The 26,583-nt window shown below is 44.2% G+C and overlaps 1 protein-coding gene across 1 annotated transcript in view; it reads right to left on the reverse strand.

Annotated features, from left to right (window-relative positions):
- The window catches only part of MYH11 (myosin heavy chain 11), a gene marked incomplete at its 5' end in the record, with an annotated part of 51,688 nt that extends 31,484 nt beyond the window's left edge, over positions 1-20,204 (reverse strand). The window contains 3 exons of the mRNA XM_080353877.1: positions 7,821-7,848; positions 15,046-15,202; positions 19,863-20,204. Coding sequence (XP_080210003.1) covers positions 7,821-7,848; positions 15,046-15,202; positions 19,863-20,204 — 527 coding nt within the window. The remainder of the gene's footprint in view (positions 1-7,820; positions 7,849-15,045; positions 15,203-19,862) is intronic.
- Positions 20,205-26,583: the final 6,379 nt, after the last annotated feature.

The following is a 26,583-nucleotide window of genomic DNA, read 5'->3' on the forward strand; positions in this document are numbered from 1 at the left end:
TGTGGTGTATTTAGTGTATAAAAACAGGACTGGAAGCTGCCTGGCTCAGTTAGTATTTACCCCAGAACACCACCTCTCCAAATCCATCCGAGTGCAGCACACAAAGAACACATTATCAGAGCTGTATTTCTGCCTGTGAGTATTTTCACTGGATGTTGGGCCATTTAAGGCAATTCTAAAACATGATGCATTTTTGAACAGCGGTTCATCTTGCTTTGGCAGCATCAGAACATTTATGAGAAACGGAGCTGGCAAGGAGTCTGCTTGTATTTTAAGGGCAAAAAAATACAACGTTAAGTATGATGTTGTGCAGCAGTAAAAAAAAACCTCAGCAGTAGTACAACAGATTTCTCTTCTGAAACACTGATATTAGACTAATGGTTTATATTGGTGCTGGAGAACAAGTGAATGATCCTGCCCCATCTCAACTCCGTGGTCAAACACTCTTTGAGCTCAGCGGGACCAGATCTGAGATGGGTGCTGAGGGACACGGCAGGACCGGTGTCCTGGCTGTGCTCCTCATGGTGTCCCTGGGGACGCAGGATGGTGGCAGTGACCCCTCACCCCTGGGACAACTTCCAGGCTTAAGTTTATTTACAATTCTTGAGCTCTCTCTTAAAGTAAACCACTGGTTTTCAAAGCACTGGTGCAAGGTCCACATTTACCCAGCCTTTTCTCAGGAGAATGTTTCCAGCCTACTTTTCCTTCTCTCAGTGTCACGTTACATCATCTCACATCTTTTAGATATCTTTGGCTCTGATGATTATATAGACAGAAATGTTTTTGTGCCTGCTGCCCTGTTGCAGCAATCAAAAAGGATATTAAAGTGAGTGTGGATGTAATGAACTATTTCTTTCAACCGTACCAAGCTAGTGCTCTGAGGTCAACAGTCTGAATGGAAGTCAGACCTCTTTGACTTTGGCTTTAAATTAAAATGGATTTAAAAATAAAAAGAACAATACGTTCAAAAATCCCATGGATATTTGTCAGGTCTTTTGAAGCTGAAGCTATTTAGCTGGATCCATTGCAGTTCTGCTTCTTTCCCTAATTAGGAAATATAGGAGTTAATTTTCCCTACCAAGGGACCAGTGATAAATTAACATAAAAAGTATGAGTAAGTGCTGGACAGAACTTTCAAGATGGGATGACATTGATGTAAACCTTAGAAAACCAGAAACAAATCCTGCTTGAAGTACAACATGATTAGAAGTGTTTCTTCTGGCTTTTAGAGTTTTAACCCCAGAAATAATTGAGATGAATACATTCCTTTTCACAAGACCTGGGTTAATTTGCGCAGTTTAGAGGCTGAATTCATCTTTGCCTGGGGTTCAGTGCTAAAACATTTCCATGTTTTATTGATAAGAATTAAGTGTCCTGGGAACAATTCCAAACCAAGCACACCAATTTGAAGACATATGCATACAACGTTTTCAAATAAATCTACCTTACAACTTTGTTTCTCTGGAAAAAAACAAAACAAAACAACCCTCTCTTCAAACAAACCCCCGGCTTTGAACTATTCAGTTTTATTAAAGGTTATTTGTAGTTCATCACTACATGAGTTGCATTTCCTTTCTCCCAGGGCAACAGTGCCCATCATTTGGCTTTCCTCTGAATCCCTGCGAGTATTACCATATATGGCATCATTTTACTTGTAATTATCCTACCATACTGTAATGCTTCAGTTACTTCACATTTTGTTCTGTGCTTTCATCCTTAACTCTTTGCTCCTGCACAAGCTGAGGGGTTTTGTATTTTCTGCAGATAGATTTTGAGGCATTAACTTCCTTTTGAAGTGGACAGTAAAAAGTTCTTCAGCATGAAATGGAAAACAGACAGGATCTCAACAGCTACAAGTAGGAAAAAAATCTCTAAGGTCAATGAGTAACAAAGAATAATGCCTATACCTGATGAATACATCTAATTTTTCAACACATCAGATCATTTTCAGATGTCCACAACAACAGGCAGGCCTCATAAACAAGTGTCCATTAACCAGCATCAGTAGCCCTCATACTCTGCAGGATGCACCACAGCTGTGTGACAGCATCTCGAATACATCTGGGTAATAAAATACCAAGTGCTTGCAAACTCATGAGGAGGAATGGCTAGATCAGGGTCAGTGCCTCTAAGCATGAAGCAGCTTCCAAGGGGAAAGATCCAGGGGGAAGACAGAATGTGGGTCTCTTACTTCGCTTCACAGGTGAATAAAATTCTTCTGAGAACTATTGAGCCACAACGGAATTGGGTGTGCTGGCTTTTTTCCTCTGCCTTGGCTTTGAAGTCCCATCATTTCTGGGGCAGCAGAAACATCTTTCCTTGTGAGCTGGTATGAGGAATCCCACCTGATTTTAAATCTACATGCTGTTGAGCTCAGTGACTGAATTTTTCAAGATGGGTCTTTTTCTTGCGAGCATCTTTCAGCAGATTTGGCATGGACCACAGGCAACAGGGCTCCTCTCTTTGGGGTGCCCATTATCCTCAGTCTGTACCCCTAAATTATCTTCCAAAGTGGGAGTTAACCATACAAACACTGTTACCACTGTCCTAACCATGATCTTTTGGGAGGAGACTGAGCATTTGTTTAACTGAAACATCTCAAATAATTCTTCTTGCCTGCCATAGGCAGAGGCAGCACATTCACCGCCAGTGCCGTTCTTTGCACCCAGCTCAGATGGGCAACACAAAAACCAGATCCAAAGAAGGTCCCAGTGCACAGCTCTGATCAGCCCAGCAGCACAACTTAATCTACTTCCCAAACATGTTTTCCTCCTCAGAAACTCCTTGGCATTCGCAGAGCAAAAGGGTCCCCAGGCTTACAGGCTTGCTTGTTTAAAATGCCACTCTCACATTGTGTGGCACAGTTTACATTTGTCACTCCCTGCTTTCTTGCCAGGCATTGTTTTAGGAACTCAGTACAGGACTTAAAGCACATAAGCTATAATAGAGTTTTTACACAACATGAGCTACTAAATCCTCTGTGACTGCATTCCCTCCACCTCAAATTAAAATTATCCTGTTTAGAATAGGTTTTCAAAGTGGAACAAGGTGAGATGAACATGTTGGCCCCACTGTTGTGGGCTGAGCCTGTGGTGTAGCTAGGATTCTTGTATTGGCCCCACTGTTGTGGGCTGAGCCTGTGGTGTAGCTAGGATTCTTGTATTGGCCCCACTGTTGTGGGCTGAGCCTGTGGTGTAGCTCGGATTCTTGTATGTTTGGGTAGAAATGGGAAAAAAAAGTTTTGAAAGGGTATTTTTTTGTTGAAATTTTGAAAGCTTTTTGTATTAATATTATAAGACTTAGCTTAATTCCACTTTTGGAAACATCTAAAAGCAGCAGCAGATTTTATTTTCAGCATTTGTTTCAGTAACCGATGAACCACAAAGATCGACCGTTCGCACATCTCTTAATGCGGCTGTGCTGGCGCTGCGGGAAGGGGCCGCGCAGGAGCGGGCAGAGAGCTGCCTAAATCCCATCAGGGCTTGGCACATCTTTGTCCTGGCCCAACTGTACCCCCCTGGGGACCCAGCTCAGAAGCCAGCCCGCTGAGCCGACTAGTTTACTGCTAAAAACCCTCCCTGATTCAACGGAGTTGGTTCAGCACCAAGTTCCACCGCGGGCTGGAGCTGCCCCAGACATGTGGGCAGGAGCAGGGCCATGCTGAGCGATGTTTACTGAGCTGGGAAAGAACAGAGCTTCACACTTTCTGGAGGAGTCTTTTGAGTAATGGGACTGTGCGGTTTGGAGGATGCTCTGGATTATGGGGAGGAAGCAGATCGAGGTCCCGTGGATGGAGAGTTTGCCCAAAAAGAGAGAGAGGACGAAGGGGAAAAGGGCAGGATGGTCACCGCCTCACCCCAAATTTTGCCTGTCACTGTACTGAATTAAGTGGAAAAAGTACCGTGCTACTATGTTTTAATAGAAGCTATTCAAACTAAATGCACGTATAAAAAAAGTAAAAGGTAGCAAAAAGCTATTTGATTATAAATAATTTAAGAAGTTTTCACAGTCTTCACATTACCCCAAACATTCAGAATTTTGATCAGATTTCTTTTTCTCATTTATTTAAGGTTCTTTCTTCTTTAGCTGAAGCTTGTGCACAGTCCTCTTAGCCATGTCTGCTTTGTAGAAAATATTGTGCTCACTCTTTTCAGAAAGTGGCCAAAATGTGATTACCCCAGGATGAAGCAGGTTTAAGGGGAGATCTCTAAAACACTCCTGTGCTTAGACGTGCAAATAACACCTGGGGAATTTTTAGTAAAACACCTTTTGAAAACTCAGTAGAATCCACTTGCGTCTGTAGAAACTGAACAACTTAAAGTCCAGAAGTCTCCTTTGAAGGCTGGTGCCTCTCCTTACATTGGAAGAAGCTTGAAAGGGGCCAAGCCTGGTCACTGGCCATGGCTTAGTCCGATTCACGCTTAGTTGCTGATGCACCAAGGTTGCTCAGGTGTCTGAGCAACTGGAGGGATTTCTGGGGATTTTTCCTTCAGCAATATCTAGTGTGCTGGTCAACACAGACCAGCATTGTCTTTGCAAGAGCAAATACAGATTATTGTGTGGCAAAATCCAGTGTCAATGTCAAAAGAGTACAGTGGCAACCAGGAATTTCAGGGAATTGCAGTAGCCAGGCAGAGCAGTGGGAGCTGCCCAGAACACAACAGGGACCAAAACACAACGATGGAAAAGTCTTAACGGCCTTAATTCTCAGACACATAAAATAATAAGATTTCATACCCTCAGTGCAGTGTTAGATATTGTATATTTATTATATATGTTATACTATGTTATGTTACAACACAAAAATGCAGCCACACATGTATTAGTAAGCACAGCCACGGTATAAAGTTTCTTATGTTCCAGTTCTTATGTTCCAGTTCTTATGCTCCAGGTTCTACATGTACATGTGAGGATGTGGGGTTTTATGGCTGGTTGTAAAGCGGCAGAGAACTGGGAATGACACGAGAGGACGGTCCATGATGCTGCCCATGGGAAAGGGCTGACAGCGAGAAGGATGTGAGCACAGGGGAGAGCACATCAAAGGCACTGTGTCTGTAGTTATTAACAAAATGTAGAGGAAATAATGAAATCTAGGAAAGACGGGAATTCTGAGGAAGCATTCGAACCCATTAAAGACAGATGGAGCATTTTAAACATGCCGCAGTTAATCACACAAAGGGTAGGGATTGCAAAAGAATGCAAACAATACTCAACCACATGAGGGGAGGCTCAATGAGCTGAGTGTGAAGTCCTGAGGATGGGTATATTTATACTCAGAAACCCAGAATCACTCTTAGTTCTCGGATCTGTGCCCCAGCTGAGTCCCAGGCACTGAGACCTTTGCTGCTAGGGGAGCTCTGCTAAAAATGGAATCGTTTTGCAGAAGCGGTACAAAGCACACAGCACGGTGTAGTTAAAAATAAAGTGCACTGTTTCTGCTTGCAGTTTGTCATCGGTGTTTTGGCTGTCCCACTGGGTTCCCATCAGGGAAACAGCAAAAAGTGGAGGTAGGTAGCAATAAGTGGAAGAATGCAAGAGTCTGCACTGCAGCCTCACTACACATAAGTGAATTTTTGGCAGCATCCACAACTACTTAAGTGTGAAATCTTACAGCTGCACTTTTTACAATCTAGGTACCAGGCTTTGGAAAGTTTGAGTCTGTAGCTATTTAAAGAAAAGATCCCCGCTGATCAATGCCATGAAGTCTTCAGTTATTGTTACATAGTTTAAGCAGAAAGACAATTTCTTGGAATTTTTAGCAATTCTATAAAATAGCGCAAATTGCTTCTGCTTGAAATCTGCCCAGCTGAAAGCCAAGTGAAGCTGCTTCTTTCTGTACATCCAAATAAGGCCAACAAGGATGATAAACCAGTTGTGTACATTGGTTTTAGCTTGACTAATCTTTTTGGTTTAAAAGACGTGTGAGGACTGTTTTAAGCTGTGGGTCACAGTGCCCATCCAACATACAGCAGTCATTCCAAACATCTGAATGAATCACTTACTGCAGCTGTTTTCAAAATAGGAAAGACATTTAATTCTCTCTATTCTATGTGTTACTGGTGTGAAACACCTTATGTTTCCAGCTGAGCTGGCCAGGTGGAAGAAACAAAGTACTTTGAATGTATGGTGGATATCAGAAATGGAGCCTTTAGTGGATTTTCATGAATAAAAAGACATAGATTTGCAAAAAAAAAAAAAAAAGCGCCCTTTTTTAGAAATCCTAATAGTCCAAATCTTAAAGATCTGAAGATTTACTAATGGAAAAATAAACTGAAGTACAGGAATAAAAGGAGGAAATGCATATTATAAATTAATCTTCATAACCATGACATGTTTCATCCTGAGAAGAATATGATGGTCAATTTTTATTTCATCATTGCTGCAAGTTTAGGTTGGTTTGTTTGTGGGTTTTTGTTTGTTTGTTTGTATTTCTGTTTGTTCGGTTATTAATGTATTTTTAGATAGATTCTTGATTGGTATACTTGCATGCAATGAAATCTTGTTACAACAGAGGTCAGACCTATGCTGGCCCTTATGCTACTGGTTACAGTATATATATGATTTCCACTTTTTCTTAGATGATGAATGTTTTCCAGTCAACAGTGGCACTCAAAAGTAGCTGTCTGGCTGGTGGCCAGTAGCAATGCTTTTAAAAAACTGTAGTATCAATACATATTCAGCCAGTCAGTAGCCACATTTTCACTGATAAGCTAAAACGAGTTCATTTTGGGACTGTGTGTATTTGCAGTCCTTGACAAACTACAGCACCACTGAATGAACCCTTAAGTGATACGCATGCCCTCTTCTGCAAACAATAATTAGTCACAAAATCAACTCCTGCCTTTGACCAGGAAAACTGGAAGATGCCTAATACAACAAACACAACTTTTTGTCAAAAGCATCCTTGATGGCATTCAAGTAAATAAAACCAACTAACTGGCTACAGAGGAATGGAGAAAAGGCCAAAACTGAAGGTCAAGGAGGAGATCCCTGGCCAATTCAATAGTCAGAGCAATTTGCAAAATAGGTAGGAATGCTAAAGCAATGGGATTTTGTACAGCAGTAAGTTACAGCCAGCAAAGCTTATTGCGATAAAATCACTTTCCGACCCATGGCACAACAGCTGAGCCCCCAGTTCTGCTGCAGCCCGAGCGCTGGCAGCTCAAAACTCAGGGAGGCTTCAGCAAGCGGGACATGGGGAAATCAGAGAATCCAAAGCAGGCCTGGCTTAGCTGGTCTTTCACTCTTGCCTAAAGCAATTGCACAGGGACCGCAGGAGGGTCCAGCTCGTGTGGAGCTGCTGAGCCCTGAGCCAAACCCCCGGAACCACACTGCCTGTCCAGCTACAACACACACCAACAGCACCGAACTACAGCACCGACAAAATATCTACAGTGGGAACTGACTGGGGAAGCGATGGCGAGTTACCAACAGCTAAAGACGAAAAGCGGTTCAGCGAATAGCCGGGATGCTCTGTGCTCCTCACTTTTCTCCGTTTCTCAGCTTCCTCTAGGAAACTCTTAAAATCCCTTGTTCTGTCTGCACATACAGTTTTACAACCACACTCCCCAGTTGTTCGCTGTAAGCTCTTAAATATCTGAATTCAGAAAGTCAATGTAAATAAATACGTTTGTGTGTTAAAGACTTCCTATGGCACTGATACCTGCTTTTTATTTTATCAACAGCTAAATGGACTGGGACAGGAGTTCAGCCCACTGAAGTTGTGGAGAATATATCAGTTCCATCAGAAATGTAATACATTTTGAATAAAGAAACACACTGTAATATTGATATATACTAAAATAGATCAGTTTACTTACGTGCACAGGATAGACTGGTCTTCTCGATCTGTGAATAAAGAGAAAAATCTGTTAATTAGGGAAAATGGCTATGTCCTGACAAAAGCTCTTATAAGGATTTACATTGAACAGCCTAGACTTTCCAAAATCCATGATTAGTCCAAGGTACTGGGTTCACATCTTACTTAATTTGCCCTTCCATTTAAACTCGCATCTCTAATGGAAATATTTTGTACAAAAGATGAACAAAAGGTTAAGAGTTCAAAAATATTTCTTTTCAAATTCCATTCGAGATGAACTGTAATGAGGACAGCAGAAAGATCAGGCTCTCTCTAAGAAGATTATAGCTGAAAATTTCAGACCTGAACCTCAAGTCTTTACTACATTTATGAAGTATGGCTGGCATCCCACTTGAGACAAAGTCTGGACAGATAAGGCATCAAAACCTAAAATGTTTTAAGCTGGCCATGTAAAGCTTTAAATTTTGAAAGCAGAGCAGTTCAAAGACCCAAATGATGTACTCCATTTCAGACCAAGAGACAACTTTTATCAAGAGGACAAGCAACTTCTCTGAGATATCTCCCAAAGAATGAGAAAAACAAGATACTTCACAAAATTCGCCAACAAGTAGGTTAGTATTTGTCACACTTTTTACTATGAACAGGACCATGCAACACATTGTGGATCAAACTTTATGGAAAGATGGGCTGAGGCTGAGATCTTGAGGCTGTGAGGGACAATGAACAACCCCTGAGGTTTCATAATGTGCCCTGCAATGCTGAACTAGTTTGTAAAGCTCCATCAAAGAAGACTTGCAGAAAAGTTTTACACCTTGCCCTCCGTGTGAAGACGCTTGACCAGCGTGTGTGCTGAGATCAGTTTTGGAGTAAAATCTGGGACGTGAGGCAGATAACGAAGGCAGAGCAAGTGTTTCTGTGTGGTTTGGCATCATTGATCAGATGTGTTGGCCCAGTGGAGCCTCTGGTCAGGGGTTCAGACATGGACCCCCTCCTCCTTTTGTTCAGCCTGCGGGTACCTGTCTGATTGTCCCTATCACTGACCCTGTGTCTCATAAATACCGCCAGATAAACAAGTTTTCTGTACTCTGTAAAGATAATGGAGATAAATTCGATTAAGCTTGCAAGTGTAATTGCTGCCTGAAGCGCAGCCAGTCTAGGAAAAGCAGCAGAGGATTCTGCTGTGGCTTGGATTGATATTAAACAACTGTTTTACTCCCTGTTCCTCAATAGCTATAACATTAACTGCTTTATTGATCACTAACACGGCAAATGGTGCCATTTAACTGCTATTTTTTGTAAAATGGTGCAAAATGGCTCATTACATTTTGATTGGAGGTGTTTGTCAGCAATCAGCACAGCAGGACTCTTCCACATAAACATTTGGGAAGAGAGGAGCTGTGAGCCATGTTTAGTTTTCACTGCAGGATATGAGCTAGGCTTTCTTTTAAATTAAAAAAAGTGAGAACATGGTAGAATTTTTGCTAAAAATACACTGTTGTGTAAATAGAAACCATGGGCATATATTGATATTGCATCACAAACCCATAAATACCATTAAGAAAATAATAGTGACTCCCTGATACGGAGTTGCCAGTGGAATTTCTGAGCTCGGGAAACATTAGGAAAAGTTGGTCTCCTCCAAGCCAAGTATTTTCTCACTGCTCTTTGCTGCCCATTGATGCCCCAGTAAGTGAAACCCCCCAGCTGAAGGTCTCTCACGAACTGGTCCACACAAGGGTTTGCATGGATGCAGGTGTCTGGGCAGCTTTGCTGAAATGTGGGAGCAGGAGGAGGATGAGGAAGGTCAGCAGTTGCACCAGGTGCCCTCTGGGAGAGGAACGGGCTGTGCAAGCCAAGCCTGTTACTCAGTTTCTCCGGGAAAAGTCAGGTCATGTAGCAGTAGTAATAGATACACCATTTTCATGTGGATGATTAGGATTTATTAACTTCTCTGGGCTCGATCAGCGCAGCCTGCATGCAGTGGCAATGAAGAGGAAATGGGGGGAGCAGTGGGTCTCTCCACCTGGGAGGGCTCAGCCTGGAGGCTGGGACAGACTCATCCTATTCTGTTACAACGTGAGCTGCAGATACTGCTCTCATTTACTTTCAAGGGGTCTCCCATTCCATTGCTCCTATTTACATTCTGAAATATTTTATTCTATATAGAAAGGACTGTGCCCTGTTCTTGCACCTTTGTGTGGGTAGATCTACCAGAACAGCATGACTTGCATGAATAGAATTCCTTAAACATAGTTCCTCGGGTTTAAAAAGTAACAAAACATGACTTCCAGCTTCCAATAGGAAGCTTTTTTAAAAAATTGATGCCACCTGGAAGACTATAATGTTACCTCCTGTATATCTACAGTAGATTTTTGGGACATTTTCAAATTTTCTTCTCAATTTTTAACAGCATGGAGATCCACATTTACATTCTGAACCCCACCAGCTTTCCTAAACATGCACTTTTTTTTCTGGAATCTGCTTAGCTTTTTCACCAGACACCTTGAGATTGCTTGTAAGAATCATATGTCCCTCTGTTCTCGATAGACCAGCTAGCTCTGCTTAATCACAAACAAAATCAGATGGTTTATCACAATGAAGCAGCAAGTTGGCAGCTTTACCATAAAAGGGAAAAAACAGACTGAAACCATGTTCCAACACTCGCTTACTGCTTCTTTACATTTGTTAATAACTGCACTGCCTAAAGGGGACATTTCTGCACAGTCCTGCTGAGGACACAGTAAACAGATGGCTTTCCACAGCAGCCTCCTTTTCTAAAATCTTGGGAACTGTGTTTCTCTCTCATACCTCCCAGTAACCACTAGCTTGTTTGTTTTTCCATCTTTAACTCAAGCTTGAATAAAAATGGCTTTGCAGAAAATAGTTAACCTTCTTGAATCTGCAGAAAACCATAATATATCTTCTCCATGAGGATTTATTGCCGGAGCACTTAATAAATCCTAATCATCAACATGAAAGTGGTGTATCTGTTACTACTGCTACCTATCCTGACTTTTCCCATTTGTATTGTTTATCACCTCTTTGCTGTGCGCAGGGGGCTGGCAGAAGGCGGCGGAATTATTCATCCCCACTGGGCGACAGTCTCAGCTCCATTGCCGCTGGCGGAGCTGCAGGAGGATCCTCCATCTCCTCTCCTGCTCTGCCCTCTCCTCGCTGCTGCCACCAGCATTGTTCGTGCACCCACAGGTGACCCCCCTCAGCAATAATTCAGCAGAAAGCAAAGTGGGGTGTTCACCCGGAGCAGTTTTGCCTCATGACTGCAGGCTGGCAGTGCAAGAGCTTGAATGAGAAGGCTGAGACCTCAGCGACTTCCCCCACAACACAGGAGAGAGAGGTAGGGGCAGAAGCACGGGGTGATATTTTATGATTGCAATCTCTACTTGTAGTAGTGGTTAGCTGGCTTGTCTGTACAGACAACCAGTTCAGTGCGGTAGCTCCTGGGGACAGACAGATGCACAAAATAGTCTCATGGAATATTGTATTCTCTTAGTCTTCTAGATCAAAGAAAACTAAAGTGGATAAAGTTTATTCTTGTTCTGGCTGGAAATGAGCAACAGAGACCGTGCCTGGGCAATAATCATTTGCATTAGCGACGCGGCAATCAGCAGATTCAACCAGACATCCAGCGCCCCAGTCGGTCTGAGCATGAGACAGTATGACTGTGATCTGCCTAAAACCAGGACTTTTAGGTGCTCAGAACCGCTTGAAACAAGTGGAAATTTTATCTCTGCCTAGCTTTTCTGCATATTTGGAAAAAAGTCCAATTATCTGATTTCTGTTAACCATAGCTAAGTGTTATTACGAGAGCAACTTTGATGGGACTTAAACATCAGCCCTAATGAATACATTAACTAAACAAGTCTGTAAAGCAGAGGGAAGTGCAGTGTGCACGGCTCATGGATTTTGCTGGATGTTTGTGCCAACAGAGGAGAGGATGAGACTGTGAAGGGCTGTGGTTCCCAGGGGACGAGCCTGCAATAGGACCAGCAATCTGCAGACACTGAGGCTAGATTCACCGAGGGATGAAGTTTCCCTGAGACATCTGAACAAGCCGACTGCTCTTGGCCAAGTGGCCCTGGTCACGAAGTACCAGAATGTAAGTCTTCAGTCTCGTGAAGCTAAGATATATTTTACTTTGGCAAGAAGAAACTATGCAAGTTTCCCAGATAAGCAGCAATACTGAAATGTCACCAGGAAAACATTCAGTGCCCTGGTCCATGTTTATGAGTAAAAATTTTTGTTTGTATTCCATTTGCAATTATGCTTACAAAAAGCTATAAACTCCCTACGTCTATACATGTTCCGTGCACACACACACAACCGTGTTGACGCCCACTTTCACCACTCCAATGTGAATACAATCTGGAGTTATTTTGAGGTTTGGTTTAGTTTTATGCACAAAACATGAGCATGCTTTTATGAACAAACGCACAGCTTTAAAACTGACAGGGGCCCTCTTCAGAGATGGAGAGACTCCAAAATGGCATGTGCAAGTCAACAAGCAAGTAAAGCGTGGGTGTCCTGGGCTTGTGATGCAAGACCTTGTGGGATTGCTGGCGGCTGCCGTGCCAGCTGTGCGTGGTTGGGACGGGAGGCGGTGGAAGATCATTCTCTTAAAGGTTCAACTCATAAGCTATTCCCTCCTCCTTTCTTTCTACTTGCTCTCCCTCTCCTCTCTGCTGTCAAGTAGAGTTCCTTGCAAAGGAGGCATATGAATAATGAGGTGTAAAGCTTCCCCAGGAGCTGATGGGGCCAGGAAATTATTATGAGCACCACAAAAGTGATAGGAAGAAGAGTGTCCTCTTGCTGCCTCCCTGTCCCAGCACCAGCCTGGAGTGGGAGCTGAGCTCAGGCTGTTCCAGGCGCCGGTGAGGACAGCAGCAAAGAGCAAACCAGCCCCAGGATGGGAGACAGAGAGAGGTCCTGATGCTGCTGGGATCAGGCTGATCGATGCTGATACTAGTCTCACATTAAGCAGAAAACCCGTATATTGTCAGGCCAAAACACTTCTCCTGTTTCGGCATAGGCTGTGATATTATAGTTTGTTCTCTTTCCTGCAAATAGCTTCTAGCCCTTTCCTAGCTGTTTTCCTGCATCCATTTTTAGGGACAAGTAGCAGTTTTGTGCGCAGCTGAAGGAGAACACTGCGAAGGACCTGCAGGAGCCAGAAGCTCCTCGCAGAGCTCCCTGCGAGGGTCAAATACAGCTGCTCCCGCTCGGAGCCCTGCCCGGGGCTGGATGCAGAGCACAGGGCTCAGGAGATGATCTGGAACATGCGTGGCTGTGGCTTAGTGGGATGAGCTCATGTCAAGTAAGTTTCTTATAACTGTAATTATTTCAAAAATGATATTTACTGCATCATGTTATTCTAAAGGCACCTGCCCCCTCAGTCCTAAGCACATTTGATATGCCTATCTTTGTGAATAACTCTGCTGTTACAGTAAGGAGGAAAGTCTGTTTTCGGAATATCTTCCATTTTTGATTTATTGGTCCTTCTCTGCTGCACTGTAGCTCTGCCTTCTGGGATGCACTCAAATAAAGGAACAGAAATAGCTCCAGAACATAAATGTCATGTAAGCCATAGGAAGAAAAATGTTGATATTGTGAAGTACTGTAAAGATACCTAGTGCTCTGGGTTTGGAGGTGAATTAACTGTATTTTGAACACTCGCATATCTGAAAATGTAAGATTCTAAAGTTAGGAACCTAAGATACAATCAGGGAATCGCATAAGTAGCTTATCTTAAGGAGTTTAATCTTCAGAAGTTCTAAGGATTTTGTTATTTGGATTATTTTTTTAGCATTCTGATTAGTACATATAGGTACTCGGGACTTTATTTTTTTGGAAAGCCTTGTTTTGATGACTTTGATATCAGTCACCATTGATGTGTTGGGGTGTGTGTGTGTGTGTGTATAGTGCTTGCACCAAAATTACAAGGATTTGAATGGTATTTGCAGTCAGTAGAAGCCTGCCTGGGGTAGGGCAATTTAGGCTGCCCAGAAGCCTATCACACGTAAGATGATCTTTTTCATTGCGGGGAAGACTTTGTGTAGTCCAAGTCTTGGTTTAGAAAATAGCAATTAACTCCGATATGCCAAACTGACTACTTTACGTCTAGTGAACTCCCCAGGTTCATATGTCAAGCAGCACAACCACAGGAGCGCTGCAGTTCTTGTGATGACAGGGTGCTGTGCACCTGGAGAAACGCTGTGTAGCTTTATTTATGTAGTCAGGTGAAGTGCAAAGGGGTTTTGAATGGATTAATTTCTTGGTAACAATCACCTTTCTGTGTACATATGTAATTATTAAAAAGAAATCAATACTGGGTACTAATCTAGCTGCTAAACTGAAACTTCTAGATGCCGCTTATCGTTTTTCCCCAGTCAGATCTCAAACCCATAAGCCCTAAAGCCTTAAATCCTCACGCTCCAAACTGGGAAGCCCTAAGCATTAGGGCTGAGCCTGATTTTCTGCAGGATCAGGCCCCCAATGTGGACATTTAAATTTCCAAGTGTTTTGCAGAGTCTTGGTTTCCTGGAGCACCGAGGTCACTGTGAGACAGTAACTGGTCATGTCCCTATAGTCTGTGGGTGTTGCAGCCTTGTATGTTAATCACTAGAGCTTTTTCATCCCTAAATTCATGATTTTTCCCTAGAGCAAAAACCGCCGGGGGTGTGACTGCAGCAGGAGTTTTGTTTGCCCTGTTTGGGGCCTGGCTGCTCTCGCACCACTGCTCCTTGCTGTTATCGTCAGAAACCAGCACATCTCAACTTAGGGCTTCACCACATTAGACCGTAATGAACGTAGCCCCAAAACGTTATTTGAATTTGCTTTGCTGGGAGAGAAAGGGAGACAAGAACAAGTTCAGCAGCGCGAGCAGCTAACTTTGGAATGGTCCCCGCTGCTGCAGAGGGAGCGTTTTCCATGCCCGTATTTGCCAAAACTATTTGCTCGACTTTGAAACCTTCCCACATGCCTCGACACAGATGGGTAAAAGGACTGTTTTTCCTTTTTGAGTCACAGTGTTTGTGGACTGCCGTTCCTGCCAAAGAATTCCTCTGAAACTTCTAGAAAGCCCGTGTCACCCTCCGTAACAGATCTGTTCTGGCCGTGCTCCTTGCAGGAGCACACGTGGGGTTATAAGGTGTTTCTTCCCATGTTATTGTGCGGCGATTTCTACAAATTGCAGCATTAAAGTCGCCTACCTTGCAGCATGCTCCTGTAGGCTGTGTCCGCAATGGCATAGATGTGGGGTGGCATCTCGTGCCTCTTCTTTCCCTTGTACATCTCAATAATCTTCTCCGAATAAATGGGCAGCTGTTTGTAGGGATTTACCACCACGCAGAAGAGACCTGAATAAGTCTGCAAGGAAATTCAAATAAAAGCCGGGCTTAATATTGTGTGCCATGTCTAGCCTGGGAACACAGGCATCAGCTGCATTGAACTAACGTTGTCTGAGCAAATAACACTCTTTGTATTCTGCTTAGTGTGACAAATGAAGCAGCAATTTCTGAATGTACGTGTATGAGTGAAGTTTCCAAGTGCACAAATAGTCATTTCTAGTAAGCAAACTGCTAGAAAGTACGGAAATTTAGCAATCCGTAGAAAAGCCATGCTTTGATCTGATGTTAGAGCTTCTGGACTTCAGATACTTCCAACACATGCAAATAAAAAATACTCAAGTACTCATGGAAAAATAATACTCAAGTTTCAAACAAATGTCTTAACAGAATAGTTATGCCTTCACTACTTGACTGTTTCTGTAAGAAATTTAAGGGAAAATGTGGTTTCTGTTTACAGTTAATTAAGGTATTCATATAAAATAGATACATAAAAAATAAGAACATTAGGTACTAGCTAATAGCTGTTCATCCAGCTTTTGTTAGGTTTTTTTTCAATTCTCCTTTGTTTTGGAAAGCTCCAGATATTGAACTGGGAGTAGAAATAACAGCATATGATAATAGATGGGGAATCATATATCACAGTTACTAAAAATAATCATCTTTCAGGGGGTTCCCCTTAAAAAAAATTACAAATTTATGAGACTATAATTGCAGAGGTACTGGGATATTCAAGCTGGCCTATGGCTGTTAGATTTAGAACTGTGAGAGTTTAAAAAACTGAAATAATGAAATAATGGATTTTCCAGCTTGGGTATAAGTGGGTTTGGGTGTTTCGGTTGCTTTGTGCTCTGTGGTGTGTGCCGCGGCGCCGGCGCCGTGCGCGGATGCTCGCGCTGCCTTGGTTCCCTGCAGGACACAGCGCAGGGCTGTGAAATGGTGTCGGGGACGTTTGGCTTCGGGCACAGGGATTTCCCTGTCCTGACCATAATAGGAAACGGCACAACACGGCCCCGGCACAGCCCGAGCGCTTTATATGGTGCTCAGCAAACAGCGCTGGTGTCGGTCGGCAGCGAGGAGCCCACTGGGTGCTCCAGGTGGGCGAGCCTCGGGGTGCTCTGGGTGCTGCTGGGGACCAGCCCCACTGATACAGGCTGGGATGGCACTTCCACAGCCTTGGGTCTGATAAAATGAAAATCAAGGTCTTCACCAGATCTCAATAAAACCCCTTGATCTGGAAGGGAGATAATTACTGTGTTGGGTTTTCGTTGATGCTGGAGTTTGGAGTGAAACTCTGTTAATCACGTCAAAATGAGCTTTAGTGCTGCAGGGAGAATGCACTTGAAAAGTGACAGATTTTTGTTCTACAGTGACCACCAAGCCCTTGCAGAAAAGAAAGTAAGGCTTTTTTCAGTAGAACTAGATTTACTGCATGCACTCAACTAATCATTCCCAAGCAAGTAAAATAATTCCAATCCAGGAAATTATTTAGATCTCCCTTCCCTGGGGTTTGCAGGCGTCTACCTGCCGTGCTGCTGCGGGGGCTTCTGCACCCCGGGCAGGCAGGGACATCCCTCCGGAGAGCTGACGTAGAGGCACCCGGAGCTGGGTATCAAGGCAGGACAAAAGCCTGAGCTGATGAGGTTCAGGAATCCCCATTTCTAACCCAGCCGTGACTGACGCCATCTCTCACCTCAGGGAAGGTGACAAAGACCTTTTGGTTTCACCAGGGGTAGTTCCAGGTATCTGCTTTGCAAGGGTTTGGGGAAACAGATGAATGCGTGTGATGGTTTGAAGGTAAGCAAGCTGGCTAATGACTGAAAGTGGGAGGCTTGCAGTTTCTGTGCCTTAAATTATTCTCTTTAGGGGGGTCTGCTCAGATAGGGGATCCCCCCGCCATATGTCTCCTGGGGGGCTGGAGGCAGAACATGGTTTGAAGTCTCTTAAGGGATCATGGCTTGTGGAGCCCTTGGACAGCCGGTGATGATGGCTATGTAAGAGAGACTGGCCCAAATACACGCATCTACGTTGTGAATGCCTAGACCTGAGCGGAAGAATCCCACCTCTGGTTCCAGTGTGCATCTATAGCTGGGGCTGTTGAGCTGGAGAAGAGAAGCTAAGCGGGATCTGATCAATGGGATCAATATCTCAGGGTGGGTGTCAGAGGATGGACCAGACTCTGTTCAGTGGTGCCCAACGCCAGGGTGAGGGGCAACGGGCACAGACTGAAACACAGGAGGCTCCATGTGAACATGAGCAGAACCTTGTTTGCTGGGAGGTGCCAGAGCCTGGCCCAGGCTGCCCAGAGCGGGGGTGGAGTCTCCTGCTCTGAGACATTCAAACCGCCCGGACCCACCTGTGTGATCTGCTCTGTGACCCTGCGTGAGCAGCGCTGGGCTGGGGGATCTACAGAGGTCTGGCAACCCAACCAGCCTGGGGTTCTGGGACTTAAGGAAGCATTTTGCACTGTTAGACACAGACCGAGTTAGTAGTGCCCACGAACACAGGCACAAGAAACTTCATCCTACTCTCAAATCCACTGAAGTTGCATTGCTATTTTATTGATGGTAATATAATTTTGGGTCTAATTTGCGTGTGGACAAGGCAGATTCTGTTTCTTCTGAGCAATGTGAAACAGGAGTTAGTGGCAACATGCTTCTTGACCTTCTTAATCATCTTCGATGAAGAAAAAGGCCAGTATGTTTTTCCATTGTACAGCCACTCTGAATTTCTGCACTGAATCTTTTTATTTCATAGTACTGAATATAAATGCAGAGAGCAGATGATTTTTTTTCCAGCTAGGTTGACATTTGTTTGGGTTTAGTTTTCTTTTGTTTTTAGCAGAATTGGGAATCCCCACTTGCATCAGTGATGCTCTAAAGGGGAAAATGTCAAGGCCGTGTTTTGTGTGTGTGGGTGGGTCTCCAAGGGAGGCAGCGCAGGCACAGCAGCGCAAAGCCAGGAGATGCTTGTTTAGAGTTAGTTTTGCAAGTGGATGAGACTCAAATTCTGTTTAGATGCCCCATATGTTTTTTTAAAGGATATGACAGTATCTAGCAGGGCAACACTGTGTAAGGCTGGACAGTTTTAAGCAGGTTTCAGTTACTGAAAATACTAATAATTTGTTGCAATACAAGTCAAAATAATTTCAACTGTTAATTTATCATCTTAATATCTAGGCTCTTGAGAAAGAAAACTTAATTTCAGATGCACATCCATTTTTGTCTCCATGAAAAACATATTTGATTTCTAATTGCTTTATCTACTTTTGGAAATCAGTTTCCTCTTCTTGTAGAAAGTGAAAATTCCCCCCAAAAAACATGAAGTAAACATATCGGAAATCCTGGAACGTGTATGCAGAGCGTTGCTCAGAACAACAGTAACAAAGGAATAAACTCCACACATTTTATCCCACTATTCTTCCACTAATTCTCTTTAGATCTTGCAACAATGCAGAACATCTCCAGAAAAATTCTGGTTTAGTAATTAATGCAGCGTGTTCTGATATAATAACACATAGGCCCGTATGTTCACCTGCAAACTTAAAAACCAATAAAATGAAATACTAAGAAGGTGGAAAATCCAACTGCTTTCAGGAATCATCGTGATGTGCATTTTAGTACATTCCTGAAGAAAAGATTTGGAGCTTCGCTCTTTTATGTTACACATAACAATTCCTTGTTGTACTATATATAACTATCTTCTGTTCTGCTGCATTTCCTACTTTCCAGTGTAGCATTCCTCATGTTAATAATGAAGGATCTACGCCTGCTTCTAAAACCTTGTTACTTAAGCTGTGTACTTCCACTCATCAGTGCTCTGTGATGCAACTCGGATTTCAGATTGAAGCTGGGCGTTACTTTTGTGCAGCACAGCACAAGGACCCTCCCCGTGAAATCAAAGCTGACAGCAAAGAGCCAGAGAAACTTTCTGAGCTTTCTTACTGTGCAGTTCGTAACTCTTGATGCAGTCAGGTTACAGGGTTATTGATGTCAATATAGGCTTGTGCTAATATAATATGGACTGGAAGACAGAATAATCACGGCCCTAATTCACACGAAGATTATGATTTGTTCAGGCTTGTCTGATCTGTAAGTTGACCAACACAGGGGGAAAACCAAGTTTTAGTGGGTGCGTGACTTTGGTTCAGTAACACACTGGAGCATGTGAGTACTCTCGCTTGAATTCCAGGGGGCTTATTCATTTATTCAAACATAAGTTTTTACTCAAGCACCCACCAAACCAGCACTTGTAAACTGCCTTTCAGTGGGAGTTTTGCCTGAGAAAAGACTGCATGATTTGGCTTTTCCATAAGTTCTTCTTGCAAGTTACTGGGAACTTGTTCGGATTTATATTGAAGCCATTCAAAAGTCCCTATTGGATTATATTGTTTTTCCCCAAAGAGCAGGACTGAGGTGTTGCTCAGTGCCCACAGAGTACTTTCAGAATTAGCGAGATTTGGGGAAGAAACTTCCATATGGCTTAGTTTAGTTAAGAAGCAGTTATTAAAGAAGCAGAAAAGTCTTGGGGGATAAAGTCGACTAAATATATCTGGGTTTGGGATGCAGTGCAGAGGGGTTGTGTGCTGGACCGTATCCCTGACAGGGCGCGGGATCCTCCTTGTTCGTGACGGGATGTGGCAGCATGCAATAGGAAACGCGTGCATGTTCGATTCTACTTACATAAATTAAACCTGAGAAGTATCTCTCCCTTAGGTTGTGCAGCACTGAAGCTTCATTGAGGCAAGTCAGCTCTGCCATGTCCTCCACTTTGGAGAACTTCGGCGGGTTCATCTTCTGGATGTCATCCTTGCTCAGTGTCACTTTCTTTCCATTTTCTGTCAGTTCAACTGTCACCTCATCCCCTTTCTCTTCCTTGATACTTGCTGCTTCAAATCCATGTTTCTCTGATGGAATCCACACCAGTTTCTTCGCTGACCAGTCAGCCTGGGCAAGTGGGTTGTTAACGAAGTTTTTGTCCACAAAGAGGAATTTTTCATCGTCGCTGAGAGGTTTTGAAGACATTTTGACTCGGTAGACACCTGCTGAGGAAGCAAAATATTCTGCTTCAAAGGGAGGCAAATGTGGAGACATTGCAGGCAAAACACTTTTGTCAAATCTGCCATGCGGCAGATACAAAGCACTATAGGTCCTGAGTCATATCTCACCCTTCCATGCAGATACTTTTGGGTCCCAGCTTAGAGAAATAGCTTAAAATATCTGTGTTTGGATTCCCACCCTTTGTTACTGCATCTGAAACTGCCTACTTCAAAAGCTTCATGGCACTAAAACCAATGAGGACACCTGGGCTTATTTATTTTGTTTATGATGAAGACCAGAGAGGAAAGCAAAGCACAACCAACATCTGTGCCATGGGACTGTTGGGATGGCACCAAGACAACCCACTGAACAGCTTCCTGCAGCCTCATCTCCTGCCCATCACAGGGTTAACTGAATTCAGATACACACAGAATGTCTCATCACCCCAATACTGTTGGGTGCGTACTGAAATACCAGTGCAATAATGAAATAATTAGGAGAAGAACAGTTCCCGGGCTGTGTTCCAGAAAGGACAGAAATGAACTTTTCTTGTAAAGGGCTATTTTCTATCAATCTAATGCCATTTCATTTGGAGAAGAATAAGATTAAGAAAAGGTCAAAAGAAAAAAACAGGGAAAAAACAATTGTTATCAGTACTGCTGGTGAAGGAGAAGGAATTTAGAGTTATCCCCTTTCCGTGCTTCGGACAGTGGGATCTGATTGTTTATGAAGAGTAAATGTCTACCACATGAGAGAGAGAAGAAATAAGCCTGGGAGTTGCATCAGCTGTTAGATACTCTGCACCACGACACTCAAATGGGCAGGATGATGCGTCTGCGACGTGCAGCTGCACGTGGATAAAACCGCATGGTGCAGTCGCAGCTGGAGAAAGCAGCTGGAGGTCTCTGCTCCGTGGGTGGGAGCGATGGGGGTTTGGCTGCAGCTCCTCTCCTCTGCCCATTGAGGGTAGGATGGAGCTGCCAGAGCTTTGCAGATGATGCTGGAGCTTTCACATTTTGCATTTCTCTCCTATGAGACACACGGCCCTCACTGAGGAGGGCGGTAAGGAGAGGACTTGTGGGGTAACACAGGGCAGGAGAAGAGCGGTGGTGACCGGGAAACCCGCCGTGCAGGGCAGCAGAGGGGAGCTGGGGAGGAGCTGCAGGAGCAGGGAAGAGCGTGTGCCCAAGAAAAACATCTCCGGGAGACAGAGGCTGTTCCATTTCCTTATTGATAATTAATTTAGTATTTACAGCACTCAAACAAACATGAATCTTGAGGGAGTCTGGAGAACTGACAGCTAAAGATGTCAGCAGTCAACCCATAAGCAGAATGATCTTTGTAAGGACCAAGCTCTGCGGTACGTAGCCAAATGGACACCCTGTGCTCTGGGAGTATCAGAGGTTGGTTTCCAAATATTTGTTGCTGAAGTCTTCCCACAGATTACTGGGCTTTTTTTCAAGGCTGGACTGTGTGAGGGGTCTGAGAGAGAAGCATGGATCATGCAGAAGGTGACATGTCGCTTAAAAACAAAACTAGGATTTTAGAGAGTTAGATGATATCCCACTAAAATTCAGTGGAAATGAGATACCCCAGCTCCTTAAACTCCCTTGACAATACTGCCATCTAAAAAACCCGCAAACAAAACAGCTTTGCGCTAAAGGGCTCGTTCTGTAGCCACCAGCCTTGCCTGGAGATCCACGGCACGACAGCTTCCCCGGCCATCGGTGCACACGTGGGGCGGCAGGGACCCCAGCCCCCGGCTCTGGGCATGGCCCCCGCAGTGTCACCCCTCGGGTCCCCACGGGGAGCTCTGCAGCCCACAGCCCTTCACTGGCTCCCGGGGGATTCTCGGAGGAGCTGCAAGAGGAAACTATGTGACCTCTGAGCAGATTAAGGCAGAAAATGTTCCCCGGCTGCCAAGAGGGCTGGTGGAGCTGCTCAGCTCCAATAATGGAGATGGTATTCTCCAGGGCCGAGCGTTCCAGCTGGCGGCCGAAGGGGTGAAGGGACGGCGGAGCGCTGCCCCGGGGCCGGGCGGTGGAGCGGGTGGCAGGGCCCGGCACGGCCGCTCTCCCGTCGTGGCGGTGACGGCCGAGGCTCATCCTCCACCCCTGTGGAGGGGAACTCCTGTGGTGATGAGTGGGGGGATTTCAGCCCATCCTAGGCCAAGAAGATAGAGCTCTCTGGCCATCCTGAAGCATCAGAAAGGTCGGATGGTGCTGCTATGGCCAAGTGACAGCACATTCAAATCAACAGGAATTTGGTATTGCTGTCAGAAATGACAAAAATTCAACTGAGCTGCAGAGGTGAGCTTCACAGAGTCAAATCCTGCTACTTTGAGGCTGGGCACAAATGACGATGGTGGGAATCAAGCTGCCAAATCATCTTGACCATCTACCTCAAAAACCCAACTGAAGATAAAAATGTTGGCCTGCAACAAAGGAGGTGGGATGACCCAGAAGTTCTTTGGTGTTTTCTTCCCCAAGGGCCAAGGGAAGATTCCATTCCTTGTTACATGATAAACCAAAACCATCTTCTACAGATGACAGCATGAAACAGAGCTGCTGTCTGTATTCTGCTACATTCTCCTATTTCTTCCTGCGCATAGAGCTTTCTGCACCTTGTTACTTAAATTGTCTTTTTGAAAGTGAGACGAGGTTGGAATGTGTGAGAAGTGGCATGAACTGCACAGCTCGGAAATACAAGTTTTTATCCTCTAGACCTAAGGACTATGTTTGACTAGTTTAAACACAGCAAGAACAGACCCCCTACAAGAAACAGGGAATAGACAATCTGAGCTGGATCTCATAGGTCCTCTGGAACACAATGAGGAGAAAACATGGATTTGGGTAAAAAGAACTTGTGACTGATCCTCTGGAATATGAGGATAAATTTTGAGTAGCAGCTGAGTACTACTGCAGTAAGAAAGGAAATGTAGTTATGAGGTGTGGATTCATGAATATTAATGGTTGAATAGATCAGTGAATATTAATTAAAATATATTAATATTAAAAGAGGGTTTCTGAATGGAAGGGGTAGAAGCTGAGCTCCACAAACTCGACTAGATTTGTCCTAGTGAGGTTCTGTGCACTGAACTAATGAGCTGCTGAAGCTTTCTGATGAGTAAACCTGGTCCATCTCTGATCAAGACTGAACTGCACTGGGAAGTGTACGCCAGATATTGGGGAAATGGGCCAAGGGTAAAGATTCGTTACTGCCTATTGAGAACAGTCCCTGTGAAGGCAAAATTTACCCCTTAGCCAGCTCCTGAGTTTCATCTGTAGGGCTGGCTGAGAGACATGGAGAGCAATACCTGTGCCAAGAGCTGCTCACTCATTCCTTGAGGTAGGTGGTATCCAAAATCACATAAAAGACTAAATACTTTTGTACTCAGAGGGGGAGCTGTCCTGAGGAAGGGAGGAGGAGAAGGGAGGGAAAGCAATCACAAAAATTCTATTGACATGAAGTTTCTTGCCTTAGAAATGTGCCAAATTACACCGAACTAGGTCCTTCATACTCATCTAAACCCCAAACGTGCGCGTCCACGTGGGCATGGCCACCTCCAGAGCTGCTTCCCGCTGCTCCTGCTGTCCCGCTGCAGACACCCGCCTGCTCTCCGCTGCCTTTTCAGGGCGGTGACACAAGCCAAATGCTGTCTTTACAATGAGTTTATCCTGAGTATGTTGTTCCAAGGACACAGTATAAATATGTCCAGGAAGCGCACTTTAATTAAAAGGTTATTGGCCAAGCAGAATTGCCTCCTGGGTCAGAGCTTGGAGGGACTGCATTGCTCTAATGAGGAGATAAAGGATGCTCTCCCTTCCTCTGCAGGATGTGCATGTCAGTATGAACGCTTATCACAGTCGCATAGGGAATAATTATTAGAACAGAGAAACATATAAGCAAGCATGTGAATTATTTTCGGAAGCCAAGTCCTGCTCGCAGAAGCGGCTTCTGCTGGAAGAGCAGAGCAGTAACCTGCTGCCTGGCTCCGACTGCCTTTCCTGGGCTTCGGGAGTTCTTCACTATGGTCTTTACAGGTTGCTTGTGTGTTACTTTCCCAGCTGAATTACCCAGCTGAGCATTGCTTGGAAAAAAAAAAATGTAATAAAAATAATATCTAGGGGGTGAATCCTAATCTTGACATTGTTGTTCAGGACCTGGTTCCCCAGCACAGTCAGCTGTGTCACCAGCACTGTCACCCGTCCCTCCTGGCCTGTCACCTGTCCCCACGGGGCACCAGGACCACCCCTCAAACGCTTGCTCTCATCGTGGACCTTTTCATCTGCACACGGAGGTATCAGCAGTGCTAGTTTCTGGCTGTTCAACCACAGAAGAGGGAAAGTCTGTATTTTAAGAAAGAACATTTTCAGTAATTTCACAGGGCTCGTATTTTTTTTTTTTTAATGCATTCTCCATACTTCGGACAAATTGTCTGTAAGTGCCTTGGTCTCCTATCAGGTCTTCTCACCTATCTTAGTGTAAGTTACTACATAACTCTCATTAAGCACTTGATAGCTCTTTTAATACTCCAGAGAAATTTGCCCCGGTTACTACCTGTGTTATAAACCATAAAAATGAGAAAAGAAGGAAAAAATACTTAAATTGCATCACGAGGATCCCCTTCATCTGGAAAATACCAGTTATATCAGATACCCTCAAATGTCATTCTATTGAGTAAATCAGATTCTGCGTGTTCATAAATAATCCATATTCTAACTGGACTTTGCACAAGTTGGAAAGCTATCTCTAGCTCTTGGTGTCTTCTAAGATTAACATACTTAAAAGAAAAGCCAACAGATTTGCCACTAGCAGGTCTCAGTGAGTTATAGAGCCGGGCTCCTCCGCGTACGTCCATGCACGCTACCATATATGGCGATGTTCTCCTCAATACTAGCTGTTCCGCAAAAATGTAATGATAACAGATTCAAAACAAATACCTTTTAGGGACTAGCACGTCCATTGCAAATGAGATAATAAAAATCATTGTTTACATCTAAGCGAATGCAGCCAGAGGAGTAAAGTGGCTGCTTCATCAAGCGCTTTGCTCCCGGGGTTCATCGTTTTATCCCCTGTGTTGGTGGCTGGAGGGTCCTGTGAGCTTTGGGGGTTCGGTGTCTCGCTGCAAAGCTTGGGGTGAAAGCAAAGGTGGGCTTGGGTTGAAACAAGTGCATTTTAGAAAAGATCTTGAGATGTATCTATTAGATAAAAATGACAAACCTTTCGATTTCCCCTGTATTTAAAATCTCTCTTATTGCTTCTTAATTACGCACGGACATACGCCTCTTGCATACATATCAATGCTGATACATGTGAGCATGCACACACACACACATAATACAAATACGTGTGTGAAAGAAGCGTGAACTTCTGGGTTGAGGCTGAAGCTGCTTTCTATGCTGCCACCTACTGCCGCCTTCACTTCTCACGCTATTCTGGTAAAGTTAGAAGCTTGTTGTTCTCTTTTCCCTTTAAAAAAAGGCATGTCATGTTTGAAACGACTCAAATTAGTGTATTTCAGTGAATTATCAGATTAGTTTCTTTATTCCCAGCATACTAAACTTTATTCCCAGTGTACTAAAACCACACATATGTAATGCTAAGGTGTTTTTGTAAAAATGTTTCCATCTCTTCTTCTAATTTTTAAGCATCTTTCCTGTTTAAAGTACAAGTGGCTGACAAGCTAATTATTTTCTTTGGCTATATTTTCTTTAAACAGCATGGGAAGTGCACTAAGTTCCTTTATTAGCACTGAAAAAGTAGAAAATTTTAAAGCAGATCAGCTGCTCGGGATACCAGCTTTCCGGGTTCCCAAAAGCCCATGTTCTGGGTATTTGTGCAGGTTCCTGCATCCCCGGCAGCACCTGGCCCGCAGCCGCTGCTCAGCAGCCTCTTTAAGGCTCATTGAGCAAGAGCAGCGTTACAAAGAACAGGGTAGCACATCTGTACATGCTCACAAACATGCCTGGTCTCTAGTGCATTTTAAGCAGAACCCGATCAGCAATACTCAAATCAGGATAAACCGTTTGAGCGCATCTGTTCCCATTTCCAATTCGGACACTATCTGCAGCTTAATTCACTGAATGCATTTGCAAAGTAGCGCAACAGCTCGCCAAACTCCTCCGTCCCAAAGCACAGCAGCCCCCAGCCCCATCCCAGAGGGACCCCGCGCTACTCACAGGTGTCGGGTTTGGGGAGCAGAGGGTGAGTTGGAGAGTCGGGAACCTGTGCAGCACCAGCCGGGACAGCCCGAGTCCTCCTGCCTCCTAGCCGCCCTATATAGAGGAGGAGAATCCTGCCAGTGGGGAGGGGCCCTGGAAACCACGTCCCGCTGGAAAATCCTCTGGGTACCTGGGTTAGA

This window comes from Nesoenas mayeri (genome assembly GCF_963082525.1).
Source record: "Nesoenas mayeri genome assembly, chromosome: 15".
Lineage (NCBI taxonomy): Eukaryota > Metazoa > Chordata > Aves > Columbiformes > Columbidae > Nesoenas > Nesoenas mayeri.